Source organism: Leptosomus discolor, chromosome 2, assembly GCF_034619465.1.
Source record: "Leptosomus discolor isolate bLepDis1 chromosome 2, bLepDis1.hap2, whole genome shotgun sequence".
NCBI lineage: Eukaryota > Metazoa > Chordata > Aves > Leptosomiformes > Leptosomidae > Leptosomus > Leptosomus discolor.
The window spans coordinates 126764771-126775460 of record NC_141392.1 but is presented as its reverse complement, the minus strand read 5'-3'; the positions used below and the strand labels follow the sequence as shown (position 1 = coordinate 126775460).

Here is a 10690-nt window from a genome sequence, read left to right as displayed (position 1 = left end):
CACCGAGGGCATCCGAGAGCTGCTGCTCTGCCGGGTGCGGAGCTGCCTCCTGCCGCTGCTGGAGTGCAGGGCCGGCAGCGCTGCCTGGACTCCTGCAAGTGAGCGTCCCTGCAGCCCCCCCTGAGCTCTGCACCCCCATCCCCAACTCCTGCCGGGCCACTCGCGGGTGCCCGAGCTGAGTGTCACCCCCCGTCACCGCGGGGAGGAGGGAAGCAGCCGTCCTGGCCCTGCTCTTGCCGCAGAACCGGCTCCGTGCTCCTTCCTGGAAGAGGCATCTGTGCCCAGGCGATTCGGGATTTGCCTCTGGGGTGTTTCCCTGCACCGAGGGGCCCCCACATCCCTCCTGGGCTTGTAAAGCTGGGGCTGGGCCACCGCTGCTGCCCGTGGGTCTGCAGCCGGTGGGTTCCCTGCCTGTAACCTGTTCTCCTGGCTTTTCCAGCGGAGAAGCGTCGTGGGCCTGCGTGAGAGAGCACCTGGCGGGCTTTACCTATTCTTCTTGGATTTAGCTGCAAAACACAACCGTAGCCATCCAAAACTGGGCCTCGGCTGTGATTTCTGGACACTGACCTGCTTCCTGGAGGACAAGGGGACACCGTCATGCCGTCTCCTGACGTTCCAGCCACCGAGGAGGGGCTCCACCGTGGCTCGCGTTGGCGAGGCCGGGGCGTGGAGACGGCAAGGGAGACGTGCACGGGGACTTTGGGCTCAAATTTTATTTTTGTTGGGTTGTTATTTTTCCTTTTAATTAGTGCTTTTTGTTCCTTATTGCCTGCGGGGGTGGAGGGGGCTGGCCAGAACCCCCACGCTCCATTCCCAGCCCACCTTTTGGGACGGAAAAGCACCGATTGCTGCCATTTCAGCACCATTCCCCCCTCTTCAGGGCTGCGTTGCCTGCACAGGCAGCTGCCTGCAATCCCAAAATGACACTGCCTCCCTCCCCAGCCCCAGGCATCCCCAGGGGTGGGGTGGGGAGGGGGCCCAGCCCGAGGGTCCCACCTTGGGACGCCCCCACCACCACCATCAGAAATCCTCATCCCAGCCCGAGAACTCTTCCTCTGCTGGCGTCCAGTCGACTGAGAAACGCTTGAAGTTGACGTAGGGGGGTCCCTGCAGGGGGGGGAAAGAGGGGGTCAGAGACAGCTGGGGGGGTGTGTTCAGAGCCCCCCCACAAGCCCCCCACCTCACCTCCTTGATGAGCTGCAGAGTGGGGGCCTCCAGCTGCCGCAGCGAGAGTTTCCTCCACTTCAGGGCCCCAAACCACCTTGGGGAGGATGGGGGGGAGCTGCAGGAGGGGCTCGGGAGGGGGTGTGGGACACCCCCACACCCCACACCCCCCCCCTTACCTGTGCTTCTTGATACCACGGATGCCGCTGGCCGTGTTCCCCAGGCGCTGCCCTGGACGGCGCCTGCGAGGGGACGGTGTGGGGTAGGAGCACCCCCAGGCACCCCCGGCACCCCCAGGCACACCGGGGTTCAGTGATGTACCTGGGGGACCCCTCTGTGCACACCAGGGTGCAGTGATGTACATTGGGGACCCCCCCCACATGTGCTGGGGAGCACCAATGTACCTGCCACCCCCCCCTCCCATGCACACCAGGGTGCAGCGATGTACTTTGGGGACCCCCATGCGCACTGGGGTGCAACGACGTACCTGGGCCCCCCCCCGCCCCCCGTGCACACCAGGGTGCAGTGATGTACCTGAGGGACCCCCCATGTGCACTGGGGTGCCATGATGTACTTTGGGGACACACACACACCCCCCCACACACACACACACCCCCACCCCCACCCCCCCCCACCCAATGCACACCAGGGTGCAATGATGAACTTTCGGGACCTCCCCCCCCCATGCACACCAGGCTGCAGCCACGCACCCAGGCCACCCAAACACCACCCAAGGTGCCTCAACCCTGCCTGGGGGCGCACCCCACTGCCCCCAGCACCCCCCAGTACCCCCCCACACCCACCTTCACGCCCCCCCGCCCCCCCACTTGCTGCCCCCAGCACCTGCAGAGCTTCCCGATGAGGGAGCAGGCGGCCTCGCCGAGGAACGCGGGGAAGGAGAAGATGCCGTCCAGGATGCGGCTGTAGGTCTGCTGGGGGTCGGCGCTGTGGAAGGGGGGTCTGCGGGGAGATGGGGGGGGGCCTCACCCCAGCGGAGAAATGGAGATGGGGGCGGGGCACAGCCCCCTCAGCCAAACCCCGCCGCCCCCCGCTCACCTCCCCACCAGCAGCTCGAAGGCGAGGATGCCCAGCATCCAAAAATCCACGGCGAAGTCGTGGCCCTCCTGGCGCAGCATCTCTGGCGCCAGGTACTCGGGGGTCCCGCAGAAGGAGAACGTCTTCTCCCCCCGCCCCAGCTCCTTGGCAAAGCCAAAATCGACCTGCGGGCGCCGGGTGCCGTCAGCCGGCTCAGCCCCATCACCACTGCCACCACCACCAACCCCTGCCCGCCCCAGTACCAGCTTGACGTAGCCGCGCTGGTCCAGCATGAGGTTCTCGGGCTTGAGGTCGCGGTAGACGATGCCGCGGCCGTGCAGGTACTCCAGGCCTTCCACCACGCAGGCACAGCAGAACACGGCCAGCGGCTCCTCGAAGCAGCGCCTGCACGGCAGGGACCCGGTGATGCCAGGCCAGGCCACGCCACGCCGCGCCACGGCTCCCCGAGGCGCCGTACCTCTCCCGCAGCTTGGTCCACAGCTCGCCGCCCTGGCAGAACTCCAGCAGCAGGTAGACGTAGCGCCCGTCCCGAAAAGTGCCGAAAAAGCTGCCGGCGGTGAGGGGAGCGGTGGGATATCGGCATGATAAACCACCCCACCGCCGCTTCCCGGCTCCCCCGCGCTCACCCCACGACGAAGGGGCTGCGGCTGCCCGCCAGCACCCGCCGCTCGGTGCGGATGTGGTCCTGCTGCTGCCGCTGCACCACCCGGTCCTTGCGGATCCGCTTCAGCGCGAAGAGACGCTCCCGGCACCGCACCTGGGGGCCCCGTGGGCACCAGGATGGGCACCGGGATGGGCACGGGGACGGGCACGGGGATGGGCACCAGGACAGGCACAGCATGGGCACGGGAATGGGCACTGCATGGGCACGGGGATGGGCACCGGGACGGGCACCGGGATAAGCACGGGGACGGGGACAGGCACGGGGATGGGCACCGGCATGGGGACCAGCATGGGCACCGGGATGGGCACTGGGATGGGCACCAGGATGGGCACGGGGACGGGGACAGGCATGGGGATGGGCACCAGCATGAGCACCGGGACAGGCACGGGGATGGGCACCGGCATGGGCACTGGCATGGGCATGGGGATGGGCATGGGGATGTGCACCAGGACAGGCACGGGGATGGGCACCAGCATGGGGACTGGGATGGGCACCGGGACGGGCACCGGCATGGGCACCGGCATGGGCACCGGCATGGGCACCAGAATGGGCACCGAGATGGGCACCGGGACGGGCACAGGGTTGGGCACCAGCATGGGCACGGGGACGGGCACGGGGATGGGCACGGGGACGGGGACAGGCACGGGGATGGGCACTGGCATGGGCACCAGGACGGGCACCGCGACAGGCACGGGGATGGGCACCGGGACGGACACCGGGAGCCAGAGGGGGGGTGGAGGGGGTGGGCGCAGGGTTTGGCTCTCACCAGCTCGACCCTGCCGAAGCCGCCGGTGCCCAGGATGACGCGCTGGCCCTGCCACTCGCCCTCCTCGTAGCGCACGGCCACCAGGTCCTCCAGCCGCACTGGGGACAGGGGCTGCCGCAGGCTCGGGGACCCCCAACCCCTGAGGGTGGGGACCGTGGGCCTGCAGCACCCACTCCAGCACCGGGTGGCTGCCGACCCCCCAACCCTGCCGGGGACCCCCCCGCTGCTCCCCGGGGATGGTGCTGGGTCGGAGCTTGGGGACGCCGCTGGCACGGGGCTGGACCCCAGTGCTGTCAGGCTGGGTCATGGGGACACTGCAGCACCCAGAGGGATCCCAGGGATGCTGTGTCACCCGGCTGGACCCTGTGTCACCCAGCTGGACCCCGGGGACCCCCCAGCACAGGGCTGGGCCCTGCCTGCCTCGCTGCTGTCTGCCACCGCGCCGCTGCCCCCCACCCCGTGTCGTGCCCTGAGGGCAGGGAGCCCCGTCCCAGGGCAGGGTGGCCTCGTCCCCACCCCATTCCCAGCCCCATCTCAAACCCATCTTATCTCCATCCCTTCACCATCCCACCCGATCCTCATCCCCATCCCACCCTCATTCCCGTCCCATCCCACCCCATTCCTTCCCACCCGCATCCCACCCCCATCCCCATCTTATCACCACCCCCATCCCATCCCATTTCCACCCCCATCCCCATCCCATCCCCACCCACATCCCCAGTCCCCATCCCATCCCATTCCACCCCCACCCCATTCCACCCCCATTCCCACCCCCATCCCATCCCCCATTCCCATTCCCACCCCACCTGCATCCCATCCCATCCGACCTCCATTCCCAATCCCATCCCACCCCCACCCCACCCCCATTCCCACCCCCACCCCACCTGAATCCCATCCCACCCCATCCCCATCTTATCTCCACCCCCATCCCCATCCCACCCCCATTCCCATTCCCACCCCACACTCACCGCCCAGGATCCTCCGGCGCTTCCCTCTCAGCCGTGTCTCTGGGGTGGGAAGGAGCCGGGGGAGCGTTGGGGGTTTGGGGGTGCAGCAGCACCAGCCCCTGCTCAGCCCCAGCCCCCCCCCTCCCCCCCCGGCCCCCCAGGGACGGGCACGGGGGGGGCAGCGGGACCCCAGCCCCATGGGTGGCACCAGGATGAGGGCGCTTTGGCTGGGTGAGGAGGGACCCACACCCCGTGAGGGGCTGGACTGGGGACCTGGGGGGTCCCCACTGGCACCATCATCCGTGACCACCCTGCACCCATCACCCTGCCCCCCCTCACCCCAAATCCCCCCAAGCCATGGCCACCCCCTTCTCCCTTGTGGCCCGAGCTGCCCCTGCCACCCCCCCACCCTATTTTGGGGGCTCCCCTGGGGCTAGGGGGGGGCCCCCATGGAGCCAGCGCTGCTCTGGGGACACCCCAGTGGGGTTTGGGGGGTCCTGGGGACTCCGGGGGCCGGGACACTCACGGCTCCGAGAGGTGCTGGGGGCAGAAGGGGCTGATCTCGAGGAAGTCTCTGTGGGGCAGAGGGGGGGTCAGTGGGGTGGGGTGGGGGGGTCTGGCAGGGACAGGTTGGGGGGACACAAGGGCACACGTGGGGACACCCGCTCCTTGGCCACGGTGACGCAGATGACGTGTCCCTGGGCCTGGCACGACGCCGTCCGGCGGCTGTTCCTGCGGAGAGGCTGGGGGTCACGGGGGGGGGGGGATTGGGGGGGGTGTCACTGCGGGGGATGTCACTGCAAGGGAGGTGTCACTGCAAGGGGTGTCACTAAGGGGGGGGGGTGTCACTGCGAAGAGGTGTCACTACAGGGGGGTGTCATTACACAGGGGGTGTCACTGTGGAGGGGTGTCACTGCAGGTGGGGTGTCACTAAGGGGGTGTCATTACATGGGAGGGTGTCACTGCAGGGGGGTGTCACTGCAGGGGGGGGTGTCATTGCAAGGGGGTGTCACTCCAGGGGTTGGTGTCAGACCAGCCAGACCCCACCACCACCCCCCAGGCACCACGTCCCTGCCCCCACCAAGGCCAGGCCACCAGTGACACCGCAGCCGGGCCGAGTCAGCAGCGTGGGTGCTGCCGGGGGGGGGGGGGGGCACCCACCGCAGCAGGGAGAGCTCCCCGAAATGCTCGCCGGCCCCCAGGACACGGAGCAGCTTCTCCTGCCCGTCCACTCGCTGGCTCACCCGCACCTGCGGCACCGGGGACGGTGCTGAGGGGGGGACGGGGGGGGCACCGGGCGCCTGTCCCCATCTCTGTCCCCTGTTCCTATTCCCAGCCCCTGTCCCCATTCCCATTCCCCATCCCTGTCCCCATTCCCAATCCCTGTTCCCATTCCCAAACCCATCCTTGTCCCCATCCCTATCCTTGTCCACTGTTTCTGTCCCCAATCCCCGTCCCCTGTTTCCATCCCCAATCCCCATCCTTGTCCCCATTCCCCATCCCTGTCCACATTCCCAATCCCTGTCACCTTTCCCATCCCTGTCCCCATTCCCAATCCCTGTCCTCTTTCCCAGTCCCTGTCCCCAGTCCCAATCCCCATCCCAGTCCCTGTCTCCATTCCAAATGCCTTTCCCCTTTCCCAGTCCCTGTCCCCATTCCCAATCCCCATCCCAGTCCCTGTCCCCATTCCCGAACCCTGTCCCCTTTCCCAGCCCCTTTCCCAATCCCCATCCCTGTCCCCATTCCCCATCCCTGTCCCCATTCCCAATCCCTTTCCCCATTCCCAGTCCCTGTCCCCAGTCCCATCCCTGTCCCGACTCCCAGTCCTCATCCCTGTCCCCAGTCCCAATCCCCACCCCTGTCCCTCTCCCCATTCCCCCCTGCCCCTTGCCAAGGCGGGGGTGGGGGGTCCCCAGGCCCCTGGGGGGTCGCACCCACCTCTCCCTTCAGGATGAGGTAGAAGTTTTCCCCTTCGTCGCCTTCGTGGATAATGACGTGGCCGGGCGGGAAGGAGCACTGCGGGGGGGGATGGGGCAGGTAATACCCCCCCGCCCCCTCCCCAGCCAGTCCCAGACCTGCCATCCCAGTCAGTCCCAGTAGCCCCCAGGGCCCTCCTGGGGCGCCCACCCACCTCCTCCATGGCGTCCAGCAGCTTGCAGAGGTGGGGAGCGGAGAGGTCCCGCAGCCAGGGCACCCTGCGGGGGAGAGGGGCTGGGGGGGCTCCTGCGCCCTGCCTGCGCCCTGCCTGCAACCTGACTGCACCCTGCCTGCGTCCTGCCTGCGTCCTGCCTGCGCCCTGCCTGCACCCTGCCTGCACCCTGCCTGTGCCCTGCCTGCTCCCTGCCTGCACTGCCTGCACCCTGCCTGCACCCTGCCTGCGCCCTCCCTGCTCCCTGCCTGCTCCCTGCCTGCACTGCCTGCACTCTGCCTGCGCCCTGCCTGCGCCCTCCCTGCACCCTGCCTGCGCCCTGCCTGCACCCTGCCTGCGCCCTGCCTGCACCCTGCCTGCACCCTGCCTGCGCCTGCCTGCACCCTGCCTGCGCCCTCCCTGCTCCCTGCCTGCTCCCTGCCTGCACTGCCTGCACCCTGCCTGCACCCTGCCTGCACCCTGCCTGCGTCCTGCCTGCACCCTGCCTGCTCCCTGCCTGCACTGCCTGCACCCTGCTTGCGCCCTGCCTGCGCCTGCCTGCACCCTGACTGCACTGCCTGCACCCTGCCTGCACCCTGCCTGCACTGCCTGCACCCTGCCTGCACCCTGCCTGCGCCCTGCCTGTGCCCTGCCTGCGCCCTGCCTGCACCCTGCCTGCTCCCTGCCTGCGCCCTCCCTGCACCCTGCCTGCACCCTGACTGCACTGCCTGCACCCTGCCTGCGCCCTGCCTGCACCCTGCCTGCACTGCCTGCTCCCTGCCTGCACCCTGCCTGCACCCTGCCTGCACCCTGCCTGTGCCCTGCCTGCGCCCTGCCTGCACCCTGCCTGCACCCTGCCTGCGCCCTCCCTGCTCCCTGCCTGCTCCCTGCCTGCACCCTGCCTGCGCCTGCCTGCACCCTGCCTGCACCCTGCCTGCGCCCTCCCTGCTCCCTGCCTGCACCCTGCCTGCTCCCTGCCTGCGCCCTGCCTGCACCCTGCCTGCACCCTGCCTGCGCCCTGCCTGCACCCTGCCTGCACCCTGCCTGCGCCCTCCCTGCTCCCTGCCTGCTCCCTGCCTGCACCCTGCCTGCGCCCTGCCTGCACCCTGCCTGCGTCTGCCTGCACCCTGCCTGCACCCTGCCTGCGCCCTCCCTGCTCCCTGCCTGCTCCCTGCCTGCACCCTGCCTGCGCCTGCCTGCACCCTGCCTGCACCCTGCCTGCGCCCTCCCTGCTCCCTGCCTGCACCCTGCCTGCTCCCTGCCTGCGCCCTGCCTGCACCCTGCCTGCTCCCTGCCTGCACCCTGCCTGCACCCTGCCTGCGCCCTCCCTGCTCCCTGCCTGCTCCCTGCCTGCACCCTGCCTGCGCCCTGCCTGCACCCTGCCTGCGCCTGCCTGCACCCTGCCTGCACCCTGCCTGCGCCCTCCCTGCTCCCTGCCTGCACCCTGCCTGCGCCCTGATGGGGCTCCTGCACCCCAGAGCTCAGCCCAGCTGGCGGGGAGGGCTGGGGAAGGGGCTGGGGACAGGGATGGGGAATGGGAATGGGGACAGGGACTGGGATGGGGACTGGGAATGGGGACAGGGATGGGAATGGGGATTGGGAATGGGAACAGGGGATAGAGATGGGGACAGGGATGGGGATTGGGAATGGGGATTGGGAATGGGGATTGGGAATGGGGATTGGGGATGGGGAATGGGGCCAGGGATGGGGACTGAGAATGGGGACTGGGAATGGGGACAGGGATTGGGATGGGGATTGGGGACAGGGACTGGGAAAGGGGACAGGGATGAGGAATGGGAATGGGGACTGGGAATGGGGACAGGGATAGGGATGGGGACAGGGATAGGTTTGGGAATGGGAATGGGGACAGGGATCGGGAATGGGAATGGGGACAGGGGCTGGGAAAGGGGACAGGGATGGGGAATGGGGACAAGGATGGGGATTGGGGACAGGGATAGGGACGGGGACAGGGATGGGGATTGGGCATGGGGACAGGGATGGGGATGCCGTGGAGGTGGGGCTGGCCATGGGAATGGGCATGGGAAGAGGGATCATGAGGACTAGGGTGGGGACGGGAAGAGGCACGGGGATAAGGATGAGGCCAGGGCTGGGGACAAGGCTGAGGCTGGGAGGGACTCTGCAGGTGAGGGCTGGCGGGAGGGGCCGGCACCCCCCACCAAGTGTGTCAGGGTGTGGGGCACGGGGGGTGCGGTGGGTGCCCGATCCCCCCTCTCACGTTCGCAGGGATCCCAGGATCTCGGCTCGTCGCCGCTTGGCATTGCTGGTGGCGATGGCTCGGTACCGCTGGCGGTCGATGGCCCAGAGGCGCACGGGGCCAAGCGCTGTGGCACAGGGGGGTCAGCGGGGGGGGGGGCTGGGGGGGTGACCCCAGGCCCTGGGGAAAGGGGGGGGGGGTGGGATGTGTGTGACCTGCCCTTACCCTGCACGGTGGCCGTGCGCTTGCAGTGGTAGAGGATGGCGAGCTCCCCAAAAACATCCCCCGGCCCCAGCGTGCGGAGCCACCGGCCCCGCTGGCTCACGCTGAGCTGCCCCTCTGCGGCGACGGGTCCCCACGGTGTCACACGCGTGTGTGTGTGTGGCAGCCCGGGGACACGCGTGGGCAGCGGGGGGGGGGGGGTGTCTCACCTGCCACGATGTACATGGCGGTGCCCTCGGCGCCCTCGGCCAGCACCGTGTCGCCGGGGCCGTGGCGGACGGGGGCGAAGCTCTGGGCCAGCGCCTCGGGGCAGCCCTGGCCCAGGCGCCGCAGGAACTCGCTGCGTCCCACCGCCTCCGCCAGCAGGGTGAGGTCCCTGGGGACAGGGGGGGACACGGGGACACGAGTAGAGCAGCACCGGAGAGACCCCCCCCTCCTGCACACACGCACGCAATGCGGTGCCCTGCGCTGCAGCCAGCGCCTTGAGCTGCACCGCAACCTGCGTCCTGAGCTGCACCCAGGCCTGCAGCAGCGTGCCCTCAGGCACGCGCCTCTACCTGCACCCAGAAATGCACCATGGCCTGCACCGAATCTGCACCCAGACTTGCAACCAAACCTGCACCAAACTTGCACCCTGACCTGCACCCAGACTTGCAACCAAACCTGCACCCAGAAATGCACCATGGCCTGCACCCAGATCTGCACCCAGATCTGCACCCTGCACCCAGACTTGCACCCTGACCTGCACCCAGAGCTGCACCTAAAGCTTCACCCAACCTGCACCCTGAGCTGCACCCAGGCCTGCACCAACATGCACCCAGAAATGCACCATGGCCTGCACCCAGACTTGCAACCCAACCTGCACCCTGACCTGCATCCAGATCTGCACTTAAACCTGCACCCAGACTTGCAACCAGACCTGCATCGAATCTGCACCCAGATCTGCACCAAAAACTGCACCCAAACCTGCCCCCAGCCCCCCCCCCCAGCTCCCCCAGCACCCCCCCGGTTACCTGCGGGACTTGGGGCTGTTGGGCCCCCCGAGGGCGGCGTCACTGGCCAAGGGCTCGGGGACGATGGCGGGTGCCCGGCTGTCCCGGCGCCCAGGGGGCTGCTCGGCGGCCTCCCCCCGCGCCACGCTCCGCAGGAAGCTCCTCTCCTCCCGCAGCCGCAGCTCCCGCAACCGCTCATCCATCGCTGCGCCGCCGCCACCACCACCGCAACCGGTGCCCTGGGGGTGCCGGCGGGGAGCAGCGTGGCATCGCCCCGCCACGCGCCCGCCATGTCTCGCCTCGGCGCTGCCCGGCACGGGTGGCCGCGGCGTGGCGAGGGACGCCCAGGACACCACTGGGCCGGGCAGGAGGAGTCCCCATTTGGGGGTCCCAGCCCCACGCAGCCACCGGTAGGGTCTGGTGCCGGTTGCGGCGATGCGCCACCGCCGCGGGCGCCATGTCTGGTCACACCCTGCGCCGCGCCAAGGTTGCGCTGCCGGCACGAGGGAGCCTCGGCGCAGCCCCCGGCACGGCAC

The 10690-nt window shown here is 69.0% G+C and overlaps 1 protein-coding gene across 1 annotated transcript; it reads right to left on the bottom strand.

Annotated features, from left to right (window-relative positions):
- Positions 1-1020: 1020 nt before the first annotated feature.
- On the bottom strand, positions 1021-10357 carry LOC147416099 (cGMP-dependent protein kinase 1-like). The gene is made up of 18 exons (XM_086460508.1): positions 10176-10357; positions 9372-9538; positions 9166-9279; positions 8962-9067; positions 6729-6792; positions 6536-6613; positions 5759-5847; positions 5264-5329; positions 5124-5171; positions 3645-3771; positions 2847-2977; positions 2678-2767; positions 2463-2604; positions 2221-2384; positions 2008-2124; positions 1344-1406; positions 1186-1261; positions 1021-1107 (listed from the first exon to the last, which is right to left on the bottom strand). Exons 1-18 carry the CDS (start codon positions 10355-10357, stop codon positions 1021-1023), a joined length of 1911 nt encoding a protein of 636 aa, XP_086316634.1.
- Between the last annotated feature and the right edge of the window lie 333 nt (positions 10358-10690).

What these genes read in the sequence shown, in the direction of transcription:
- LOC147416099 (XM_086460508.1), bottom strand. Translation starts at nt 10,357, where the DNA reads ATGGATGAGCGGTTGCGGGAGCTGCGGCTGCGGGAGGAGAGGAGCTTC. An exon ending in TGCTGGACGCCATGGAGGAG is followed by an intron (nt 6,614 to 6,728) that starts GTGGGTGGGCGC and finishes CCCCCCCCGCAG; the next exon opens with TGCTCCTTCCCGCCCGGCCA. An exon ending in CTCATCGGGAAGCTCTGCAG is followed by an intron (nt 1,407 to 2,007) that starts GTGCTGGGGGCA and finishes GTCCCCTCGCAG; the next exon opens with GCGCCGTCCAGGGCAGCGCC.